This window comes from Equus asinus, chromosome 4 (assembly GCF_041296235.1).
Source record: "Equus asinus isolate D_3611 breed Donkey chromosome 4, EquAss-T2T_v2, whole genome shotgun sequence".
Lineage (NCBI taxonomy): Eukaryota > Metazoa > Chordata > Mammalia > Perissodactyla > Equidae > Equus > Equus asinus.
The window spans coordinates 100,779,836-100,806,236 of record NC_091793.1 but is presented as its reverse complement, the minus strand read 5'-3'; the positions used below and the strand labels follow the sequence as shown (position 1 = coordinate 100,806,236).

Sequence of the window (26,401 nt, the reverse complement as noted above, 5' to 3'; positions counted from 1 at the left end):
TGGGGATAATAATATTCACCTTCTAGGGTAATTGTGAGAATTGAATGAGCTCAGAACATAACAAACATTCAAAACAAGTATTAATTTTCTCCATCTCATCAATACTTAGTATCTCTAGTTATTTTAATCTAGTGGTCCTCAGACTTTTAGATCTCAGAATTCTCTTACACTCTTAAAAATTAAGACTCCAAAAAGCTTTAGTTTATGTAGGTTACATCTATCAATAGTCAGCATATTAGAAAGTAAAACAGAAAATTTAAGAATAATTATTTATTGGTTTATTTAAGAAACACATTGCATATTACTATAACACATCTTTATGGAAAAAAATATATTTTTCAAAACAAAACAAAAATTAGCAAGAAGAGTGGCACTGTTTCAAATCTCTTAACATCTGGTTTAATAGAAGACAACTGGATTCTCATACTTGCTTCTGCATTTAATCTGTTGTGATATTTTGTTTTGATGGAATTCCATGAAGAAAGTCAAACCTCACATAGATAGAAAGTTGGAAAAGGAAGAAGCATTTAGTAGATTTCCTATTGACTGTGGACATTCTTCTTTGATGTTCCACTCAAACGAGAGAAGATGTAAAAGTTAGCTTCAGCATGGAATCTGAAGCAATGTCAATGAACTTTGCATATTCTGTTGCATTAAAACCATTGATCTATCTTGTACTTTGAATGGCTCTTTTACCAATGTGCCTGACTTTGCAATATAATGCTTTGGTCATTTGGAAAATATTGTTTTGTTGAATTATGTAGGTCTTCCAATATGATACAATATTTTAAAAATCACATTTGTTAATATCACCATCAATCTACTCAGATAGGTCTTGAAGCATCAGGAAGGTGTTTATCTCATAGGTGGCAGACAAAAGTTTCCCAAAATTCTAATTTTCCAGTTACCTCGAATTTTATCATTGGCAACAAATACGGACAGTTGTTTTCCTTGAAGTGACAAGCTACTTTCTTCATTTTTAAGAACATGTCTGCCAAATACTCAAGTTGGAATAAAGTTTGTCTGTTAAGCACTCTTCCAGGTAAAATGCTTGTTCCAAAATAAAAAGGGCCAGTTCAGTTCAAACAATCACAAAAGTGCTCTTCCATTAGAAACCTTATACTTTGGTGTGCACCAGAAATGCTGTGTGAGGATTTCCCGGATGGTCACAGAAAAATGTTTTTAAAAAACATGTATTCAAGAGTGCAGACAATAAAAGTAATAACTTTTACTACTTCATCAAGGACAATCAAGTGAAACTAGGATTTTTTTTTTTTTAATATGGTGTATGCTTGATGGTAAAAAAATTTAAGGACTACTAGACAGTTTGGTGCCACTGCCTTGATCTGTGCTAAGACATTGGCAGTTTTACTCATCATGGCTTTCGCATCATCAGTGCAAATGTCAACACAGCAAAAAAGACAAATAGCATCTTTTATTATTGTGAAAAGAGTTGACCTAAAGGACTCTCTGAAAAGGTCTCAGGGACCTCTGTGGTCCTGCACACCACACTTTTAAAACTCTGTTTTAATCTAATCTCTAACTCTTTTTGGAGCAGCTTTCTTTCTTTATCTTCATTGCATAGGGGGTCACTGAAAATTTATTTCACCATGAACGATTGCTGAAGTGGTTTACATTTTTGAAAGAAGTTTCCCTTATGCTGGTGCCTAAGATAAAGCAACAAACAATATTTTCTCCATTCTCATGTTTGTAGATGAGTTGTAACAGGCATTTAAAAATATTTAATAGCACAAAGGTTAAAATTTCACCCTCTATCAGACATTTTGATGGAATTTTTTTGACATCATTCCATATATTCCATGGTATTTTGTTTTTTTTGAATCTGACACCAACAGTAAGGAATTGATTATAATTTTGCAAAAGAGGAAACTGAACCAAGAAATGCTTAGATTTTCTCTGTGTACACACACATGAACATATATGAATATAGTTTCTTCTTACAAAGGTAATAAAAACTCGTGTGGGAATACAGACAAAAAGAAGAAAATGGACATTATTTCTAATCCCAATCAAAAAAGATGCTGTTAACCTTTTGGTATAGATCATTATAGTCTTATTTTATGAATGTTTATTTAAAATTTTAGCAAAAAATATGAGTAAATTAATAAAAAGTATGCCAATAAGAAAATGAGCAAAGGATATAAGCTGACAATTGACAAAAGAAGAAATACAAACTGTCAATAAATATGGACAAGCGCTCAGTCTTAGTAGTAATAAAATGGAAATTAAAAATTAAATTGATGCCATTTTAACTAATCAGCTGGTACAGTTTTTGTTGTTTTTAATGATGCAAAATTTTTGGAAAAGTTTGCCAATATGGATCAAAAGGTAACCCAGCATTTCCCCTTCAAAGAATCGATTCTAAGCAAAGATATAGCACAGCTTGCAAAGATGTTTGTGGAAGGATTGCTACATTATTTAATTACAGAAAGATTTATGAAACAAATGTTCAGTAATAGAGAGATGATCAAATAAACTATGACACATCTTATAATCACTAAAATTTATATTTTCATTTTCTTCTTTCTACTTTATATAAAGTCCAAATTTTCTTCAATGAACATGCATTATTTTAATCAGGAAAAAACCATATAATTCTAGAGAGATCATTAGCCAAATTTATAATCTTTCCTCAGGCCTGTGTTAGACTCTGTGCGAAGTGATTTCTGTAAGAAGTGACACTAATGTTTAGGAAGCCCTCACTCTGAAAAGCTTGTTGTTCTGTATGCTTTGCATTTTTTATCTCATTCAAACCTCACGACAATCCTCCTAGGTAGATACTACCCGTGGTCAGCACTTCAGAGTTTCAATAAAAGCTGATGCAAGGTATTAAAAATAAAAGAATAACGCTGCTTTCCAAGAGTTAAACATAACGAATCAGAAAGGAAATATGAAAAGTTCCCTGGAAGCAACAGACTGGCTCCTGGGCCCACCAGCAAGGTTCGCGTCATAGTCAAAAGAATGAACAGGCCTGGTAGGTTAGGGGGGTGCCGAGAGACAGAGGTCACAGACGCAAGTGTGGGCCACATCTGTCCCAGAGCGTTAGCCAGAGCATTGCCGGAGTTTCCAGGCCCAAGGCGGCCAGAGCTTCCAAAACTTTTGTTATCTGAGGAATTCAACCACAAATAGGGGAGGACCCAGGTGTGACCAACAGCACCCATTCTGGAAACATCTCAGACTATACCATTCAGTAGCAGAGTTCTCCAATTCCTCTTCTTCTGAAGCCTGAGGATGCATCAGATTATGACCCGCTTTCCATGACAGTCTACTGACAGGAAGAAAATGGCTACCCTCACAGACACCAGCATTCTAGTCCCAGTAGAGCTCCATTCCTCAGTGTGAACGAATCCACAGTCATTCTGATTTGTGTGTATAGTTAATTCTTGTCATTCATGGGAGACTTGCTCTATAAGTTTCCTTGAACAATGAATTAGTGAATGCTGAACCATTGCTCCTAGGGGAATACAGGCTTAGGTTCCTGCAAGCCTCTGGTCACTTTTTCATCAACTAGTCAATACATAATCTTGTTTTCTGTTTAGAGACACCTTAATTAATATATATTACTGATAAATTAACATTAAACTCACTGCTAAGAGCACTATAACTCATGCCAGAACAAAGTTTATCTAACACATGTATTTTCTCCATAAGGCACATCACAGCCTTCTTGCACTTAGGAACACTAGACAGCACTTCAACACTATGCTAAACAATGAAATCACCAAAAAAAAGCACAAAAATGCAAAAAAAAAAAAAGACACTAAACAGACCACCAAAAGGACACTTGTTTACAGTATGAGAGCTGAAGCAGAAAGGCAGAGCGTGTTTGACTTCAGCTGGGAACGCATGTATCATGTGACTCAAATTTTTTGCCACATGTACATGAATGACCAACTAAGTACTGAGAGCATTGATTTTATGGTTACAAATAAATTTTAGTGAATAGGTGAATTCATAGTTACGGAATCGTGAATAATGAGGATTGACTATATACCTCAGGCAGATGAACTTGGTGAACAGGAAGCTGACCCTGAAAGATGCACCAGCTCTTCATGTGCTGACAAGACAATCTGCTGAACCTGCAAAGCTGCTCTTACAAGAGTCAATTAGCTCTCCCCAGGCAGCATACCACAGCCTCACTGGAGGCTACCCCTTTTTGCCTCTGTACTTCTACACCAGTGGTTCTCAAACTTTAGCATCCATCAGGAAGATTTGGTACAACACAGATTGCTGCGCCCAACCCTGACATTTCTAACTCAATAGGTCTTGGATAGTACCCTAGATTTTGCATTTATAACAAGTTCCCACATGATCCTCCTGGTCCAGGGACCACACTTAGAGAACCTCTGCTCTAGACTATTATTTCCATTTTACAAATGAAAACCCAAAATTCAGAAGGGTTGGGAATTTGACCAAAGTCTCATACACAGCCACTAACTGGCTTTCAGGATAAGATGTGGCTGAATTCATGATCAGCTCTTTCTGTTCCACTGTAATATCTTAGGAGGCAGATCTCATCCTGACACGGCATCTTCCCCGTATGTAAACTGTTTAAGTGGTGGTTTTATTCCCAGGCTGGTCCAGAGCAGTCTGTTCAGTCATAGGAGAGTTGGGCTGTGGAACCAAGAGCCCTGCTCTGATTTTTGCCTGCTCTGATCTGCCTTGGCAGGCGGGGCTGGGAGTACAGGAGGGAGCAGAGGAGGAAAAAGACAGGTTCCTCTCTCAGTTTTTCCACAGGGTGACTCATACTTGATGACAGCTTAAGCTATCAGAATACAAAGGAATTGTTGTCGTCATGTAAACTTAATGGTGGATTTTGGTTGAAAGGCAATGGAAGGTAGTGATTACATACACACACACACACACACACACACACACACACACAAGTGTGGAGTCTGATTACCTGATTATCTGTTTTCTGAGTCTGAGCCAATGCAAGACACACAGTAAGCTCTAAGAGGAACTAATCTGGTCAGTTTGGAAGGGGTAGGTGGGAAATGATGAAACAACCTTAACAGTGAAACTCAGCCAGGTTACGGTCAGGAACTCTTGAAGACTTTTTCTTCATTTAAGGAAATGTTGCTAGGCTATTAGAGCCACTAATTGTGTGTTATACCATATTTCATCAAGAATATTTTGACATCTTACTTTTGCAGTAGTATTCCATATTTCTGCTTACCTACATTTGGATTCAAACACATTTTGCCACTGACAAATGATGCCGAAAGATTTAATGAAATTGTGAAGAATCAGAAAATTTCTGCTAATATTGATACACCCGAAGGTGGATTTGATGCAATTATGCAAGCTGCTGTGTGCAAGGTATGCTGACAGAGTAGTGTTTCACTCTCTTAACACAAATTTCATCTCTTATTAACAAATCTACTTTGAAAGCTTGGCTAACTTTATCTTTCCATTAATTGCTGTATTTGTACATTTGATACCCTTCTTAAAACACAAAATTTCTATAAAACTTTTAATCATGTTGAAATGGGGACTTTTAAAATGCCTAGTATTCAAGTAATCTAATAAAATTGTAGTCATGTTGGGAAAAATTAGTTAAAACAATAGCCATGTATGATTAATTTTCAAAGATCAAGATCAGATTAGTTTTTGAATTAAACATGGTGAAAAAAATCAAAGGCAGACATTAATGAAAAAAGTAAAAATGGCTTGAGTCAGTATAAACCTCTGCATATGATCAGATAGCTATCATTTTGAACCAACAAAATAAGCCTCAGAAGCCACACTGTCTCTATAACAATGCGGGACAATCAGACAATCAGACAATCAGACGTGTATCCACAGGAATGCTTCCGATGTCTTCAGATGACAACTCCTCATGGAAAATATCAGGAAATGGGCAGGGCTGAAGCTCCTGGAAGGTGGGAGGGCCAAGGAATTAGGGGAGGAAGGAAAAGGATAAGGTGGGATGGTACAGCCAGGATGAGCTTTTGTCCAACTAGTTCCTGAACTAATCTTAATTAAAGGGGAGAGCTCTGCTAAGAAACAGACAGCAGAGCATCTTAATTAGCAGTACCTCGGGGTTACACTTTGATAAGCAGTTCTTATCCTTATATTACGTTTATAATTTTTGGATGATATCAGTAGAAAGAGAGATATATGCCTAAATGTTGGATGACATTTTAATGAAACAGGCTTACTTTGAGTCTATTTTGCATTGCGTTCTTACTAGTTTGGGTTTGGGATAATCTATGACCTCCCTTGCTCCCTGTCCTCATTTTTCTGGTAAATTGAAAGCTGGACAATAAAATAATTAACTGTAAAAGTCAAGATCAACTGGATACTTTTTGTAGTGGAACTATTTTTTCTGAAGCATAAATCATCTGAAAATGTTATCCAGGAAAAAGCAAATGCCATCGAATCTCATGTTTTTAATACATTACGATTATCTACTCACAACACATGAACAAAGCTAAAATAGACCAGCAAGATATTTTATACATTCTGAATGTGTCCAATCATAATTGATCCGCGCTCAGTAAATGCCTGCCTCTATCCAATACAACCCAAATATGTCTTTCCCACTGTAGGAAAAAATTGGCTGGCGAAACGACTCCCTCCATCTTCTGGTCTTTGTGAGTGACGCTGACTCTCATTTTGGAATGGACAGCAAACTGGCAGGCATCGTCATTCCTAACGACGGGCTCTGCCACTTGGACAGCAAGAATGAATACTCCATGTCAACTGTCTTGGTGTGTACCCTGCACTACACTGTTTTCATGGCTACAAGTAGGTGAATGAAGCAACAAATGCTGTAATGCCCAGCAGAGTAACCCACCCTTGGTGAAAACAGGTTTCACTTTCTGATTTGAGATTGACAAATTGCCCTCTCTCAGTCCTCACTGCCCTTAGAAGTTCCCACAGGAGCACAGGTGGGTGGTGGGATTCTGTGAGAAGTCTGGATCTACTATGGCCTGAATGACCCCAGAACCTCCCCATTTTTCAAAGAGCCTGAGGCCAGCAAAAAGCAATACAGTCTGCTCATTCTGTTCTCAGCCACAGCCCTGGAAAAGAAGGCTCAGACCAGAACAGTAGGCACCTGGTAGTTGCTGTGAATGATGGTCCCAGGGTCATGCCCCATAAATAATACCATGCTTTCATGGACTGTGAGGCTGCATGGGAGACAATGTCATTTAAAAAATGCTGATGATATTCAAAGAAAAAAAATACTTGACTTTTGTAAAACAAGGTAAAATTTTCACGTTCTTTTGACATACATGATCTCATTTGAACCTCACCAGAACCCTAGATATCCAACTGCTTTTCTTGAACAGACCATGAGGCTGCCATACCTGTGTACACGTTATTCCCTCTGTCTGGAATGCCCTTCCCTTCCAGCCTGCTGAGAAACTCTTAATGATCCTAAAGCCCAGCTCAATCATGGCTACTCCCAGGGGGCTCTCTTTGACCTCCCCTGGGCCCCGAAGCCATTGTCTGTTTCCTGGCTCTCATACATAGATGTCTCCCTGCCCATCGCTGTATGGAAAAGTGTTTGCTCATGTGTCTGTCTCTCTCTAATGTGCACTCCTCAGGGCCAGAACTGGCTTATTAACTCTATTTCCTGGCAGCACAGTGCCTGGAACACAGTGGGTGCTGACCAATGTATGAAATAGAATTGAATTATGCAGCAGCAACCTTGGAAAGTCATATTATACCCATTAAACACTTGGGAAAATGTGGTAGAGAGAATTTAAGTGACTTCTTAAAATGAGGATGCTGTAGAAGTGTATGTAAGAGAGAGAGAGGGGAGAACCGAGAATTCTAATATCAAATTCTAATACATATATACATTACTGAATTTATATATAAATGCTTAAATATTGTGCTGGCAATTAGTTTAAAAAAATATCCAGTGGTTGATAAATGAGCTACAACCATTCATTGACCTAAATTTCTAAACTTCAATGTGAATATTTTCCCTTAACTTTTGAACAATAGCATTCCTCAAAATTATACATTTTTTAATCATATAAACTGCCTTTACAATATCAATGAGGATAGCCACATTTTGTACTTTAGCCAGTGAGGGGCAAGAAATTGCAAGAAATGGATCCTTTTTCATTACATTTTTCTTGCAACTATTCAAATGCCCCGTAATAGACATCTTGGAAAAAGGAGGATCATAGAAGCAAATACTACCTGTTGCCTAATGTGACCTTCTTATCTAGTAAACGTTCAGTTCATTCTTGCTGAGTGAGTTGCTACAAATGCACAGAAGCCATGGACTGTTTCCATGCCTGCAACACAGCCCCCTGGGTACTTTAAGCACTTCCTAAGCACTCAACACTGGGCCAAGCTCCTGGGGCTACAAAATAATAGGACATGGTCCCTGGCCTTGAGGAACTTACAATATAACCATGGGAATTAAACCAACCCATCTGGATCAGATAGAAAACCATACTAGCCACCTATGAAGGGCTATGCGGTATGATCCTGGCTATGCACACATAGCAGTTGAAAGGGGCGAGAACATGTGGCGATCAGGAGAGGCCAGCATTGGAGGAATTCAGGCTTAAGGGTGAAGGATGCTTAATGTTTGGGCAGTTGAAAAGCAGAGGAGATGGAAAATGGGAGACTCAGGAAGATTTATACTATCTGGATTCTACTACTATCTACCGATAATAATCCAAATGGGGTGGAAAGCACGTGTTGCACGGCCAGATTTGCAGGTGGGTCATTTACCTGGGTATTTTAGGCAAAACTATACTTTTCCCTCATCTTGAATCTTGTGCCTAAAGAAGATATTAGACAAAAATACTTCCAAAGTGCTGAGAGTAAGTGAACGCATCACATTGGTGCACAGGAGGCCTTAATAATCAGGGTTCCTCCACTTTGGCTGACTTTAGTCATAGTTGATATATTCTTAATTTAATTGTTTTCAGACTACTTTTTCATTCTAGCTTTCTCTTTCTATGTTAGCCATATTTGGATTTATAAAACACATTTGGTTTTTCAGGCTTGGAAAATAAAGGCCATCTTCAAATTTGATAATTAATGACTTCTTTATTTTTTAAAGTACTCAAACCACTTGGGAATGAATGTGTCAATGGAATAGAAGTACGATGTGTTTTTGCTTGTCCTGTAAAAGTATTGCAGGATCGTGTAGAACTGATTAGTGACATCAAAAAAGCAATAAGAGCAAACCCAAGAACTGGTACAGAACGGCCTCAGATCAGATGGATGTAGGAATTGTAGTGTCATTCCTCAGCAGACTATCCCCTCCTCAGCCCTCAGCCCACCTCATCCAATTCTGGGAAGAGTTTCAGAGCTATGAGTCAATCCCAGTTACATCTGTTATAGTCTAACTGCTCCTCCCTCGCCTCCAACCTCCCCTCTAACTCAAGCCTGCTGGCAAGGACTTAGGAGAAGAAATGTGTCCTACCCTTGAAAAGATGACACACTATAAGTCTTCAAATATATTCCAAATGATCTCCTTAGAAGTGACAGAGCACAATATACCACGTTGACAGCCACTGACTCTTAGGAATTAACTGGATTTACAAGGTTTAGGAAACAATTATTAAACCAACTAAGTGAATAATGCTAACTGTGTATTTGTTTACTTAGAGTGATTAAACAAAATAATGCCTATGAGCATTGAAATGCCAAACTCAGTAAGATCTCTTTGAAAGAAATATTCCTTTCTTTATTTTATGTACTTTTATTAAGATGATACTTAAAATCTATATGTTAATTTTAGGAATATCCAACAATTGGACAACTCATTGATAAACTGGTGCAAAATAATGTGTTACTGATCTTTGCTGTAACCCAAGAACAAGTTCATTTATATGAGGTAAGCAAAATAATTTGGGAAATTCCTTCAGGGAGATTATTCAACACGAAATTTTAACATTAACTCTGTGAGTTTAACACATGAGATGCTATTAGGTAATCATTAACAACTACGAAATATAGTGGACATTGGCAAAGTGGATTCAGTTACTATTTACAACTTAAATGATAAACACAGAGGTGTAGTGGGGAGTGGGAGACAGATATAGTGGGACAAGGAAGAAAGAGTTATGGAAATGAAAAAGAAAAGTTGGAAGAGAATACCAATAAACATAGGACAACCTACCTCACGGAAAATTAGTCTATCTTCTCTTGAACTATTTCATCTGATGAGGAGAGTTAACAGACAGCAGAGAAAATTATAAGAGTGGGAGGAGACTTGACTTTAAATTCTTTGACATTTGCAAATTAAATACATAGAAAATACACGAGGAGAGACACAACTCAAGCTATCGAGAAGTGAAAAGTTGAAAGAAAAAACATTAAATTGAGTCAAAAAACAATTTCTCCCTGAAGTAGCTGGATTTGCAGTTGAAGTTTTTCCTGGAAGCACCAATGGCAGAAAGGGAACTGTTTCATTAGATGAAATAATGTTCATAAACCACTGTAGAGACTGTAAAATGCATACCAAAGGGTTTCTTTCCAGCCTAAGAAAAACAATACGTGAAAGTGCCATGAATTTGGATACTCGTGGATCATCTATCCCTAATGGGCACTTTCACAGTGAAGTGAGGAGTGTCTAGCCTAGGCCGTAGAAAATGTGCAGAAAATAGGTGTACATTAAATTGTCTGTGGTTTCTATGCAGGAGCTTCAGAGACTCTTAAATTCAGAGTCTGATCTCCCATTCCTTTTGAAAGGACCTCAACTCGCTTGGTGACTTTACAGGGCTGGGGAAACTCTGAGATTATTTCACAGAAGGCTTTGATTAAATGCCACGCACTGCTAAGTATGGTGCAGCCCATGAGCTTGCATCAGGTTCTGCAGAAAGGATCCGGGAGGAGATCCTATCTTGCATTTTTAATGAGAGGAGGGTATTGTGCTGCAGGTGAGATTGCCTGCTGCTGAAAACCAAGGAAGTCCCTCGCAATCAAGCTACATACTCAAGGCCTTTGTTCTGCTCAGAGACCATGTGGGTTCACCTGATCTGGGCATTTTCTTAAGGCTCTTTAGTATGTGATACTTGCTTCCAGTGGTTTTAAGTAGTAGAGTTGCAGTCAAGATTTAAAAAAAATACACCCAAATACAATAGTGAGTCTATTCTGCCTTTGATGCTTAAGGCTGGAGTAAGGAGACCCTGGGGGTCACTACAGGTCCTCCACAGCAGGGCTCCTGCTTGCAAAGGAGAGGGGAGTTGTACAGAACTTTTCTTAAAAGAGGAGTCTAGGAAACACTATTGGTGATCATGAACATGGACACCCATAACACACTTTGGTAATAGTCTTTAAGACTCACAACTCATTTATACCCCTTCTCAAAACTGCTATTAAAAAGACAGAGGAAGATGAAAAATAACTACGTGGCAAAACAGAATCTGTCAGATTTAAGCTAGTTGCATCCATGGTTCCCCTGTTGCAAGGGAAATGATTATTTCTAAGGAAAGCACCAGATTAGAGCCTGTCTCTAATGTAACAGCAGGACATTTATTTTGCCTGCCTACTAATCTCATTATGAGGTGAATTTATGTTCTGTCAGGATCTGTGGTCTTGGCCATCCAGGCTTCTCTAAATTCAAAGGGACATTTTCAGGGATCCACGGAGCAGACCAGGTCGGCAGCCCACTCTATGGCTTCAATCCTTTCATTACTTTATTTTCATTTTGATGGACTTATCCTTCCATCTGCATTAGTGGGGGCAGGCGGCAGCTTGATCTAAAGATAATGACAGCAACATTGCACTTCCCTGAAGGCTTCACACAGCATGAAAATGCTGCTCTCTTGTTTTATTGATAATGAAAACTGAAAATAGACCAACAGTGGTTCATGTTGTCTTTCCATTCAAATCTTAGAGGGAGCCCTACACAACCTGAGGTTTGGATAGCTGCGATAGAAGGAACATAACCACCAAAGAATCACTGAAAAATAAAACCAGCGATAGGATAAATAAGGCAACTAAGTGGTTGGATCTAATGGAAATTCCAGAAGGCAAATTGTTTGCCCCAGTTATGTATAAGCAGTTATGTGCAAACACAGCAGGCATGCGTTGGGTCAGGTTCAATGATGGCCCCGTATTGCAGCAAATAAGATTTATGTTGCCCACTCATGGAACGCAGGAAAAATTACTGTTTTTTCCAGTGATTTTGGTAAGATGCTTTGGACTGCCCAGGTGTTTAGTGTTGCTGTACTCTGTGCTAACAGAAATGAAGGAATAAGGGAAAGGATAATGTAAGCAGTTTCCTTCAGTTCAGGAAGACTGCAGTGTGCACTCCAGACTCCAACAAACACATGATTGTGAACAAACTTATTATTATGAAGAGTTTCCTGTTTGTCCAATTACAGGGTTTAAAAGATAATGATAGATAATAGACCGAGCAGTACGTAGTATATTACCTTCTAGTGCTAAATACCATTTTGAATCAGGATTCAATTACCCAAGCTTAAAAAAATTTTTTTATCTTCTCTGCTGTTTTCAAATGTTTACCGTTAATTTTCATTAAGATAGTATCAGGTTACTAAACCCCAACTGTCTAATTTGACTAGTTTTTCCTTCCTAGGGAGATATTTAGATAAAAAGCAATTAAATCAGTGTTCTCTGCTACATTGTCAAATCATATTATTAATCACCTGGGATTATTTGCAAGACTTTAAAATATCTCGTATTTTTCAAAATGTCTACATCGAGCTGGAAAAGATGAATTTTGTGAAGTTAATAATAATAATTATTATCATATGGCCTGGTATTTATGATGTAATGTTGAAACACAGTACTTAGGAAGTAAACAAGATATATAGGTAATAGACACTTCTGGTTTACTAACATCTGTGACCGTGACTTGCTGTTCCTGTGGTTATAAGGACAGAGTGATGGGTCTAAAGCAGGGGGACGGGGAGCCCAAGAAGGTTTTTATAACACCAAAGGACCCTTCCTTCAGGAGGTGAAAATCTTCTACTAGCAGCTCTTGAAGAGAATGGTGGGTCTTGCTCACCTTTCTATTTAGGCCAATTCTCTGTGCACAGTAGATGCTCAATAAATATTTGTTGAATGAATTTTTTTTTTTTTTTTAACTGCTGCAAGATCTTTTCTCAAGTTGGGTCAAAGTTTCTAAATAGGGACTTGGAGTTTTGGGTGACAAATACCTGTTAAGGTTGAAGGAGCACATTTACAAGAGCAGGTGGGAGTCCCTGATCCATTGCTACAATCGCCTGCAGCCCTGGCTGTCCTTTCTCCACCCCTTCCGCTTTGGACCCAGAGAGCACCAGAGAGAAAGGAGCCCTCTGCATCAGTCTTGGGACCAACTTGTTGAATAAGCTCCAGAGCCTTCTTACCAGTCTGTGCAAGGAAAACTGCTGAGCAATTACCGACTTGACAGGCGTTGTATCTAAAAAACAAGCATAACAAATCGCCACAGCATGAAATGAGACTGATGTTCTTGTGTGGCTTGTGAAAATTATCTACCAATATACATTTCAATTTTTCAGGAATCAATAACTCAGGTTTTTTTTTTTTTGAGGTTATGATAGTTTACATTATTATTTGTCAGTCATATTAGAGGTGCACCACTTCACCCTTTGTTCCCACCCCCCACCCTCCTTTCCCCTGGTAACCACTAATCTGTTCTCTTTGTCCATGTGTTTATTTATCTTCCACATATGAGTGGAGTCATACAGCGTTTGTTTTTCTCTATCTGGCTTAGTTCGCTTAACGTATTATCCTCAAGGTCCATCCATGTTGTTGTGAATGGGATGATTTTATCCTTTTTTATGGCTGAGTAGCATTCCATTGTATATATATACACCGTATCTTCTCTATCCAGTCATCAGTCGATGGGCACTTAGGTTGCTTCTACATCTTGGCTATTGTGAATAATGCTGCAATGGACAAAGGGGTGGTGGGTTTCTTTGAATTGCTGATTTCAAGTTCTTTGAATAGATACCCAGTGGTAGTCATATGGTATTTCTATTTTTAATTGTTTGACAAATCTCCATACTGTTTTCCATAGTGGGTGTACCAGTTTGCATTCCCACCAACAGTGTATGAGTGTTCTTTTTTCTCTACAACCTCTCCAACATTTATCACTTTTTGTCTTGGTTATTTTTTCCATTCTAACAGGTGTAAGGTGATATCTTAGTGTAGTTTTGATTTGCATTTCCCTGATGATCAGTGATGATGAGGATCTTTTCATGTGCCTATTGGCCATCCCTGTATCTTCTTTGGAGAAATGTCTGTTCATATCCCCTGCCCATTTTTTGATCAGATTGTTTGATTTTTTTGTTGTTGAGTTGTGTGAGTTCCTTTATGTATTATGGAGATTAACCTTTTGTTGGATATATGATTTGCAAGTATTTTTTCCCAGTTGTTGGGTTGTGTTTTTGTTTCAATCCTGTTTTCCCCCGCCTTGTAGAAGCTCTTTAGTCTGATGAAGTCCTATTTGTTTATTCTTTCTATTGTCTCCCTTATCTGAGAAGACATGGTGTCCAAAAAGATCCTTTTAAGACTGATATAAAAGAGGGTACTGCCCGTATTTTCTTCTAGAAGTCTTATGGTTTCAGGTCTTACCTTTAAGTCTTTGATCCATTTTGAGTTTAGTTTTGTGAATGGAGTAAAAGAGTGGTCTATTTTCATTCTTTTACATGTGGCTGTCCAGTTTTCCCAACACCATTTGTTGAAAAGATTTTTTTCTCCATTGTATGTTCTCAGCTCCTTTGTTGAAGATTAACTGTTCACAGATGTGTGGTTTTATTTCTGGGCTTTCAATTCTGTTCCATTGATCTGTGTGCCTGTTTTTGTACCAGTACCATGCTGTTTCAATTACTATAGCTTTGTAGTATATTTTGAAGTCGGGGATTGTGATGCCTCCAGCTTTGTTCTTTTATCTCAGGGTTGCTTTAGCAACTCAGGGTCTTTTATAGCCCCATATGAATTTTAGGATTCTTTGTTCTATTTCTATGAAGAATGTCATTGGGATTATGATTGGTATTGTGTTGAATCTGTAGATCGTTTTAGGTAGTATGGACATTTTTGACTATGTTTATTCTTTCAATCCATGTGCATGTAATGTCTTTCCATCTCTTTATGTCATCATCAATTTCTTTCAGGAAAGTCTTATAGTTTTCATTGTATAGGTCTTTCACTTCCTTGGTTAAATTTATTCCAAGATATTTTATTCTTTTTGTTGCAATTGTGAATGGGATTTTGTTCTTGAATTCTCTTTCTGTTAGTTTGTTATTAGAGTATAGAAATGCTACCAATTTATGTAAGTTGATTTTGTACCCTGCAACTTTGCTGTAATTGTTGATTACTTCTAGTAGCTTTCCGTTGGATTTTTTAGGGTTTTCTATATGTAAGATCATGTCATCTGCAAACAGCAAGAATTTCACTTCCTCATTCCCTATTTGGATTCCTTTTATTTCTTTTTCTTGCCTAATTGGTCTGGCTAAAACCTCCAGTACTATGTTGAATAAGAGTGGCAAGAATGAGCACCCTTGTCTTGTTCCTGTTCTCAGAGGGATGGCTTTCAGTTTTTCCCCATTGAGTATGATGTTGGCTGTGGGTTTGTCATATATGGCCTTTATTATGTTGAAGTACTTTCCTTTTATATCCAGTTTATTGAGAGTTTTTATCATAAATGGATGTTGGATCTTGTTGAATGCTTTCTCTGCATCTATTGAGATGATCATGTGGTTTTTGTTCCTCATTTTGTTAATGTGGTGTAACACATTGATTGATTTATGGATGTTGAACTATCCCTGTGTCCCTGGTATAAATCCCATTTGATCATGGTGTATGATCTTTTTAATGTATTGCTGTATTTGGTTTGCCAATATTTTATTGAGGATTTTTGCATCTATGTTCATCAGTGATATTGGCCTGTAGTTTTCCTTCTTTGTGTTGTCCTTGTCTGCTTTTGGGATCAGGGTGATGTTGGCCTCCTAGAATGTGTTAGGAAGTGCTCCATCTTCCTCAATTTTCTGGAATAGTTTGAGAAAGACAGGTATTAAATCTTCTTTGAATGTTTGGTAGAATTCTCCAGAGAAGCCGTCTGGTCCTGGACTTTTATTTTGGGGGAGGTTTTTGATTACTGTTTCAATCACTTTACTGGTGATTGGTTTATTCAGATTCTCTATTTCATCCTGATTCAGTTTTGGGAAGTTATAAGAGTCTAAGAATTTATTCATTTCTTCTAGGTTGTCCAACTTGTTGGCATATAGTTTTTCATAGTATTCTCTTATAATCTTTTGTATTTCTGTGGTATCTGTTGTGATTTCTGCTCTTCCAGTTTTGATTTTATTTATTTGAGTCTTCTTTTTTTCTTAGCAAGCCTGGCTAAGGGTTTGTCAATTTTGTTTATTTTCTTGAAGAATCAGCTCTTTCTTTCATTGATCCTTTCTACTGTCTTTTTGTTTTGATTTTATTTATTTCTACTCTAATTTTTGTTATTTCCCTCCTTCTACTGACTTTTGGCTTTGTTCTTTTTCTAATTCTGTTCAGTGTAGTTTGAGATTGCTTATTTGAGATTTTTCTTGTGTATTGGGGTGAGCCTTATTGCAATGAATTTCCCTCTTAGGACCACTTTTGCTGCATCCCAAATGAGTTGGTATGGTGTGTTTTCATTTTCATTTGTCTCCAAAATAATATTTGATTTCTCCAGTGGTCCATTGGTCATTCAGTAGCATCTTATTTAAGCTCCACATCTTTGCCCCTTTCCCAGCTTTGTTCTTGTAATTGATTTCTAGTTTCATAGCATTATGGTCAGAAAAGATGCTTGATATTATTTCAATCCTCTTAAATTTGTTGAGGCTTGCTTTGTTTCCCAACATATGGTCTATCTTTGAGAATGTTCCATGCACACTTGAGAAGAATGAGTAACCTGCTGTTTTTGGATGGAGTGTTCTATATATATCTATTACGTCCAACTGGCCTAGTTTTTCATTTAATTCTACAATTTCCTTGTTGATGTTCTGTCTGGATGATCTATCTGTTGGTGTTAGTAGGTTGTTGAGGTCCCCTACTATTATTGTATTGTTGTTGATATCCCCTATTACTTAATTGTTATTGCTTTGTGTACTTTGACACTCCTGTGTTGGGTGCATATATATTGATAAGTGTTATGTCTTCTTGGTGGAGTGTCCCTTTTATCATTATAAACTGCCCCTCTTTGTCTCTTTTTACCTGTTTTGCCTCAAAGTCTAATTTGTCTGATTTAAGTATGGCAACATCTGTTTTCTTATGTTTACCGTTAGCTTGGAGTATCATCTTCCATCCCTTCACTCTGTCTGTGTTTGTCTTTGGAGCTGAGGTATGTTTACTGGAGGCAGCATATTGATGGGTCTTGATTTTTAAGCCATCCTGCCACTCTGTGTCTTTTGATTGGAGAATTCAATCTATTTACATTTAGACTGATTATTGAAATGTGGGGGCTTAATGCTGCCATTTTATCACTTGTTTTCCAGTTATCCTGCATTTCCTTTAACAATGCAGTTTTTATTTCACACCTTCTTTTCTCTTTTTGCTCATCTTTTAAGCTTTTCTCTGCAGCAAGAGTTGAAATGAGGCAAAAGAATTACAGAGGGTGATAAAATAAAAATTGGATGCATTTGCTATTTGTTAGGCTTTTCTATTATTTTGTTTTATAATGTTCACTGTTGAAAAAGATAAAAACAATTTTTCTCTGATGAAAATCCCTTTATCTCTGGCCTCAGTTTTTACAAAATAAAAGAACTGGACTGATGACCTCCAGCTTTAATAATTAATGACTCTGAACCTGAAGGGGCGAAATCACCACAAATTCCAATGATCTCTGCATAGATGAAGCTTAGTTAGCTGTAATAGAACTAATTTTAGGACATAGTCTAAAAAGTTGCTCTTTATCCTATCAACCACATCCTATAATGGGGTATTCCAAATTTATGCTTTTAGTGAAAATAAAGTCATCAGGAATACGGACAAAAGTCTTCTGGATTATGAGAAATCTCAATGGAGTTAATAAATTGCTCTTAATTTGAGTGTAATGGAAAAGCATTTTGATTTCTCCTTAGTTGATGGTATCTAGGAACAAAGACTGAGGAGAGCCAGCTGCCTACACTTTCCTCATTAATGAAAACATGTGTTGGAGAGGGAATATTTGGAATAAAACTCATGTCCTCAGATTATCAGGCCAGAGTTATTAGGAGTATTTTCCAGGCTAATTAATAAATCTCAACCATGAAAAGTCATCAGCAGTTACCCCTTAGAATACACATTGTACTTTTCTTCTAAAGAACTCAAAACCTCATAATCTGGAAAATAAACACTCAGCGAAAAAAAAATACAAATTTAAAGTAGAGCCTTAATAAGATGTCCTATTAGGCCAACACAAGTAGAAATATAAAATGGAATTTCACTAATACAAGGTCTAAATATTTCAAGATTTACATAACATCCAGAATGTCTAGTATATCATTGGAACCAAGATGCTATTGACTGCAGTCATTCATTCATGCATGCATTCATCAAACATTTCATGAGCATCTCCCATGAACCAGGGTTTGTGACTATAGAGGAGAACGAGACACAGTGCCTGCCTCAAAAAGTCTCATAGAGCATTAACAGACTCACTCATAAACCAATGATTTGCCTAAAGAACAGGATGAGAGCATTTTAGTAGTTGTGTTCTGGAAAGAGAACCCATGGCAGATTTTGTTGAGGAGCCAGAGTTTTCATATCTGTCAATGTTTTTCCTCTTTTTATTCATCATCTTTGTTAGAACGGGCAGCAAATTTATCAGCAGTCATAAAACTACCTTTGATGCTAACAGTGTCAGAGTGTTGGACCAAATCCTTCACTTTGTAGTGGTGGAAACTGAGGGCGAGGGATGATACGCATCTGTGACTGTGAGAATAGCAGGGAAGGTTTGCTGAGGGTTTATTAGGTGGCAGCCTGGGCTTAAGTACTTTAACTCATTTTATCATTTAGTCTCCATTTTATGGCTGTAGAACCCACAATAACAAAGCAAGTAGCATGTGAGAGCTAGGATTTGAACCCAGGCAGTTCGAGTCTATAGCCTCAACCACTGAGTTCAGTTGCAGTTGAACCTGGGCTGCTGTAGCGAAAGAGCAGGCCAATCCCTAACCACTAGACCACCTGAGAGGCAGCCTTTTAAATAAAGTAACCGCCTTTGGAAGTCACTGAGTGGTAAAAGCACAGAGCCCAAGGATGGAGCAGAGCTGTCTAACAGATGAAGCAACAGGTGAAATTTTAAAAATGGCAGCATCCTTCAAGGCCAGTAAACACCTAATCTAGGGTCCTTTACTGTTGCTGTTAATTTAGGCAAATAGAGCAATTTAATGTGTGGAATTTAAAAAAGAGAGACATTTGGATTCTTCCTTGTGGGTTATTTAAGCTCTGAGTGGTAAGAGTAGGCCACATAGCTAAGGAACATTATGCCACTGGTCAAGGCATCTAAAACAGCTCCTATCTATGGTAACCACTATCTATGGTCCCAACCAAAGGGGAAAAAGGAGACACATGCTCAGACAAAGTCTATAAGTTTCTTGTGATGATGTAGTTCAAACATCCAGAAAAAGAGTAATATAGTGAAGACCCACCACACCTACTGCCCGGCTTTCTCAAATCTTAACTTTTGCCACCATATTTGCTTTGAACTTTTTAAAGAAACAGATCATTCCAGATACAGTTGCCTCCTGTGTAAGTGCCCAACTCTAACCCCACCTCCTTCTTTCCTTCCTTAGAAGTAACCAGTATCCTGAACTCAGTGTTTATCATTCCCATGTTTATTTTTTGCACTATTAAAAATATAGGTATATGCATAAATAATTAAATAGTTTGGGCTTACAAGTTTAATTTCTTGCTGTACACATTATTTCTACAATTTGCTTTTTGACTCCATGTTATGTTTGGGGGCTTTTTTTATTATGGTAAAATATGACTAACATAAAATTTACCATTTTAACTAGGTTTAAGTATACAGTTCTGTGGTATTAAGTACATTCACATGATTGGGCTTAATGTTATGTCTGAGAGGCTTCCCCGTGGAGATGCTTGTCACTCTAGTTTACTCTGTTCCACTGCTGTGCATAATTCCATCAAGTGTATTTACTGCAATATGTTCATTCTGCAGCTGAGGGCACTGGGCCACTTTCGGTTGTGCGGGATTACAAATCTTGCAGCCATGCACGCCCTTGCACACATGTTCTCTACTGAGGATCCGCATCCAGGAGTGAAGTCCCTGGGTTGCAGGGAAATGGCATCCTCAGCTTTCCTGGGCGTGTCCAAGCTGTTTTCCAAAGTGATTGCATCAGTTACTCTCCTATCAGCAATGTGAGAGTGCAGCCAACAAAAAACACCACACACCTCAAATTACTCTTTTCCTGATGATAAAATGAATACATGTTATTTGCAAAAAAGAAAAAATACGAAAAGAGGGGGGATAGAGAAAAGCACAAAGAAAAAAATAAAAATCACTCATAAAATCAGAGCTAACCATTCTTGACATTTTAAAATGTCTTCTCTTTTTTCTTTGCATGCATTTACATATTTTAACATAATTGGCATCATACTGTACATATTAAGTATGTTCAAATTTTTTGAATGAGTTTACATATTTGTGGTCTTATAAAGGCATACAAATTAGATTGCATTTAGTTATATGTCAAACAATCACTTTTATTGACAAAAATAACATTAGATGAAATCAAGGTCATTCTACAAAATTCTGAATCTGTGGTGGCCGTATTATTTTATATTTATATTTATATTGTGTCGCCTTTAAAATAAAAGCAAACTTGCTCCTCTCCCACCAGCAGCCCGAGAACATCCACAATTACTACATTTTAACCTACCAGGTTACTTTTTTATATATTCACATGATACTTGGTTACTTTTTTACACATTCATGTGATAGCTTTAATAGGACCAACAAAATTATTTCAAGTATCCGTTTTCTTATCTCTGAATGTGCCCTGTTGGTGAGGACTCCAACATGTGTTCAAGGAGTCCTCTCTGGACATCAAAGGGCTCAAAGCTGTGTAAAATTACTTCTCTGTGCTTTCTCGGAGCCCCACAGAATGTGGGGACTCGTGTTTCACTCAGTCACCCATCTCTCCCCTGAAGCCTTTCCTGCAGTGCAGTTGGCCGCTCTGTCTGTGTCTGTGAGGCTGGCCCTAATTGCAGCTCTGCTTCAAGGAAGCTTACCTGGGTGTGAATCCGCACACAGTTTAATGGCACCCAAGCCTTCTCCACACAGCATGGCCTTTTACCCAGTTATACAGGGCATCAAGTCACAGAGACAAATTAAACCGACAGCTCCCAGACATAAGAAAAGTTTGGAAGTATTATATATCCTAATTTTATGCCTAATTATCTGAAAGAGCCCAAAACATGCTACAAAGGGACTACTATTAATTATAACATAATTCAATATTTTGTTGCTCTTACAGTATTGAATCTTCAAAAAGGAAACAGAAACTTTTTGAAACAGAAAATTTTGTTGAGCTTGAAGAGTTTGGGCACATTTTATTAATTAATTTGGGAGTTGGCATACTTTTTCTGTAAGATTTAGCACCTAAAAATACAGGGCATCCAATTAAACTTGAATTTCAAATAAACAACAAATAATTTTTAGTATTAGCATGTTCCATGCAATATTTTGGACACACTTATACTAGAAACTTTGGAATAATTACTAAGAAATGAATAAGAATAGTGTGCAGCAATAGAGAATAAGGAAGAGGAGAGTACAAGACTTCACTTCTATAGGATGTCCAGGAAAGACCCTTTTGAAGAAATGATTATGAAGCAGCAACCTGAAGGTTGAGGAGTTTTCAAGAGGAGAAGTATGTACAAAGGCCCTGAGGCAGCAAAGGACTTAGTGCTTGGTGTGTCTGAGAAACTAAAAAAAGCTAGTCAGCCTGGCACAAGTCAGGGTAGAAGGGGATGGAGTGGGAAAGATAGGCTAAAACCAGACCTCTCAATCTTGAAGGCCAAGGGAGGTAAGCATGGTGCTACTCCATGGGCAGCAGGCATTTGAAAACACCATTTTCACTACTGAGTAGAGAGTAGATATCACAGGTGTATGACAGGTTGAGGACCCCTTAGGCATGATGGGTATTATAGGCTTAAAAACGTAACACTTTTATTTTCCAAATTGCCACAGCCCTTCCTGGACAGATCATTCTATACCAGCCATTCTTAAACTTTGGTGCTCATTAGACTCCCCTAGGCAGCTTTGTAAACTACCCAGAGCCCAGGCCACACCCTGATCCAATTACATCAGTATCTCTGGAGCTGAGACCCAGGCATCAGTGGTTTTTAAGGCTCCCTTTATCTCCGATGGCCCAGGGAGCTTGTTAAAATGCTGACTCTGACTCAGGAAGTCTGGGCTGGGGCCTGAGATTTTGCGTTTCTCACAAGCTTCCAGATGATGCTGATGCTACTGCTCAACCGCCACACTTTGAGTAGCAAGCGACCGCACCTCTTTAGCAGTCCTTGTACATGCACCTGCTTTCTATTTTCTGATCTCCTTCATCATGTTCCTACTAGTCATCCTTCAAAGTTTTATTACCCACCGTTTGGTCTGCAAAGCACATAGGCTGCCACTGAACCCAACATCACTTCCTATTTTAAAAGAGCTTTCTAACGATTTGGGACTTGCATTCGCCAGCAAAGGTCTGCTCTCCCTCTCAAAAGGCGGGGTAATCTTATTAAGAGAAGATCTGAAGTATCCTCAGTAACAAATACTCAGTGTAGCCTCTTTGTTCTCTAAGTCTCCATTCTCCGATGCCTCTCTGCGGATTTGTTTGTCTCAGAACAGTCATGCACGGTGGGTCCATTCGTCTTCCCTTATCACTCTGTTTCTGCTGCCGAGCGCTCGTTCAGCTGTGCACTACAGCTTCTTGGCTGACAAGATAATTACATTCCAGGGCAGACTGGGAGAAAGACAGGGAGTGCTCAAAAGTTCCGAAGCCGACTACCTAGTCATTGCTGGAGCAGACTTCAAGATCAAGCACCTGATCTAATTAGCACACTCCCATCGCTGCCTCCCTGCCTGTGGAATGCTGACAATTGAAAGCCTGAAGGCAAAGCAGATATCATGCAAACCAGAGACAGACGTTCAAGCTACCTTGTGTGCCAGAAACAATTACATATTGTTTTTGGAATCTTGGGTGTCCTAGTAATGCAGTTGAGCCTAGGGGTAAACTTTTGCATAATACTGGGAGCCCTGCATTTACCGATAATGAACACGGGAACCAGTGGAATAAAACCCCACAAGAATGAAAGACCTCCCTGGAAGAAAACCTTCTGACTGCCTTCAGAAGGACTTATTTCAGCAAAGCCACTCCTCCCCTAGCCCCAGAAGAAGCAGGCTGCTTGACGAAAGCGAGGCATCACCAGCAAAGAGCTGTTTTCCTTTGACCAGATAAATAGCACAATACAGTCCCCCAGGAAAAAATCTTTTTTGCCTCTATGCTTTCACTGCTTCCGACATTCCTTTCAAGATGTAGCTTTTCAGTTTGAAAGTGATTACAGCCACGACCCTTTCTTTTCCTTTCTTTTTGCTTTGGGTAGGAATCGTTCTATGATCTCTAAGCCCCTATATATAAATACAAGGCATTGATATCTTAACTTTCTAATGAGACTCACCCTTGATGGCTGTTGGCATTTGCGCCAGTTCCTGGCCCAGCCCAGCAGGGGCCTTGGTGGAGCAGAGAGAACACCGACTTCGGAGTCAAGATCTCTTTCTACCATTTATTAGCTCTGTGACCGGGAAGGTACTCACTTCTCCAGCTAAAACTAAGGGTTTAAAGGTTAGAGAAATCAAAAGAACTTTAGCAGAATGTTACAGGTTGAATTACGTTACCCCAAAAGATATGTTAAAGTCCAAATGCCTACTCCCTCAGAATGTGACCTTATTTGGAAAGAGGCCCTTATTGATGTAATTAGTTCAGAGGAAGTCATACTTGAGCAGGGTAGACTTTTAATCCAATAAAACTGTCCTTATAAGAAGAGACGCAGAGATGGAGACACAGGAGGGAGAACACCACATGCTGATGGAGGCAGAGACATCTACAAGCCAAGGAATGCCAAGGATTGCCAGCAACCACCCAAAGCCCGAAGAGGCCAGGGCAGATTCTCTCCTGCAGGTTTCAGAGGGAACATGGCCCTGCTGACACCTTGCTCTCAGACTTGTAGCCTCCAGAACTATGAGACAGTAAATTTCTGTTGTTGTAAGCCGCCCAGTTTATGGTACCATAACCCTCCCTCATCCTTGATTTCATTTTCCACAGTTTGTGACCTGCAGTCCACCACAGTCCAAAAACACTAAATGGAAAGTCCAGAAATAAGCAATTCGTAGGTTTTAAGTTGAGCGCCATTCTGAGTAGTGTGATGACATCTCATGCCGTCCTGCTTCGTCCAGTCTGGGACGTGAGCCATCCCTTTGTCCAGCGCATCCACGGTGTATACACCACCCCCCACCAAGTCACTTAGTAGCCTTCTCGGTTATCAGATCGGCTGTCGTGTTATCGCAGTGCTTCTGTTCAAGTCACCCTTATTTTACTTAATAATGGCCCCAAAGCACAAGAGTAGTGATGCTGGCAATTCGGATATGCCAAAGAGAAGCCATAAAGTGCTTCCTTTAAGTGAAAAGGTGAAAGTTCTCGACTCAATAACCAAAGAAAAAAATCATATGCTGAGGTTGCTAAGACCTGCAGTAACTTTTATTACAGTATATTGTTATAATTGTTCTATTTTTTATTAGTTATTGTTAATCTCTAACTGTGCCTAATTTATAAATTAAACTTTATCATAGGTATGTATGTATAGGGAAAAACATAGTATATACAGTCATATGATGCTTAATGACGGGGACACATTCTGAGAAATGCATTGTTAGGTGATTTTGTCATTGAACGAACATCATAGAGTGTACTTACACAAACCTAGATGGCATAGCCTACTACACACTTAGGCTATATGGTACAAAATCTTACGGAACTGCCCACATTTATGCAGTCCATCGTTGACCAAAATGTCGTTATGCAGCACATGACTGTATATGATTTGGTACTATCTACGGTTTCAAGGCATCCACCAGGGGTCTTGGACACTATTCCCAACAGATAAGGGGGACTACTGAATTTAGTTACAGCAGCCCTGGGAAACAAATATATCCGGTTAACGTAGGCTTACTCCTTACCTCTCTCAGGCTCACCAATGACATCACCAGACCAGGGAAGCCATTGCTGGGCACCTGCTGTCAGTGGCCTGGCTAAGAGATCTGGCTCTAAGGCAGAGTATAGCAGGTGGCTCCGGCTCTACTGCCTCCTTGCTGGATGATCTTGAGAGAGTTAACTAATTTCCCTGGGCCTCAGTATCTTGGCAGTAAAACAGGGATACTAATGGTACCTAAATAATAGAGCTTCCATGAAGAATGAAAGAGATGACACTGCCAGGGACAAATGTTAGCTCTAGTTATTCTTTCCCAGATGTTGGTAGGAGGTGAGTTCTGGGCACTTTTAGCCTTGTCTATAGCATGGGCTCATTGTATCAGAATGGTGAGCTTTTCAGAATTGGAGAGATAAAGAGCAATGTGATCTCCTCCCCAGGCATTCCTGTCACTTCCCTGAAACCGTCCCAGAGTCCCCACAACAGCAGATTCTCTAGGAGCCTTGGGTTTGTGAGGATGCAGGTGTCCAAAGGCAAGAGATGCTTGAGGATGTTGTGATGCCTCATCCTGTTGTGAGGCCCCCTGAATTGGTAATTGCAGCTCATAAAGACTTGGTCCTGGGACCAGCTCTCGAGGAAGGAGAGCGATCAGAAGGAAGCAGGTTATGCTGCAAGTGCCGAGGAGTTCACCCAGTTTTCCCTTGGGTCCATCCCCAGCTCGAAGAAATCCAGGTAGGAACTGATTACTACTTCTGCCCAAACACCCTAGAAAGATGTCTCAGAAAGATCTGAGATCCTTTAAGAATTACCTGCACTTTCTCCAACTTAGGTGACATCTTGATCACCCAGAAGCACTCTCTTGACAAACAACAAGAATGAACGCCTGTCTACGCATTTGTCTCAGAACGGTCGTATGTTGTGGGTTCATTTCTGTTGTGTAGATATACCTAGGAGAGGAACAGCTGAGTCATGGAGTGTGCTCATGCTCAGTGTTAGTAGCTACTGCCAGTTTTCCAAAATAGTTGTACCACTTTAGACTCCCACTGATAGTGTACGAGAGCATCATCAGTTTTTAAAATTTTAGCCATTCCAGTGGGTGCACACTGGCATCTCATTGTGGTTTTAATCTATATTTCTCTAATGATTAATGACCTTGAACACTTTTCACATCCTCTTTTGCCAATTGCGTATCCATTTTTGTCAAGATGTCTTTTCCTTGTTGACGTATAGTTGGTTAGATATT

The 26,401-nt window shown here is 38.9% G+C and overlaps 1 protein-coding gene across 7 annotated transcripts in view; it reads left to right on the top strand.

Moving 5' to 3' along the window:
- ITGB6 (integrin subunit beta 6) overlaps nt 1–26,401 on the top strand; it is a 128,466-nt gene that overhangs the window by 66,184 nt on the left and 35,881 nt on the right. For all 7 annotated transcript variants that reach the window (XM_070507947.1, XM_070507946.1, XM_070507945.1 and 4 more), the window contains 3 exons: nt 5,178–5,343; nt 6,576–6,737; nt 9,746–9,841. In XM_070507947.1, the coding sequence (XP_070364048.1) occupies nt 5,178–5,343; nt 6,576–6,737; nt 9,746–9,841 (424 nt within the window). The remainder of the gene's footprint in view (nt 1–5,177; nt 5,344–6,575; nt 6,738–9,745; nt 9,842–26,401) is intronic.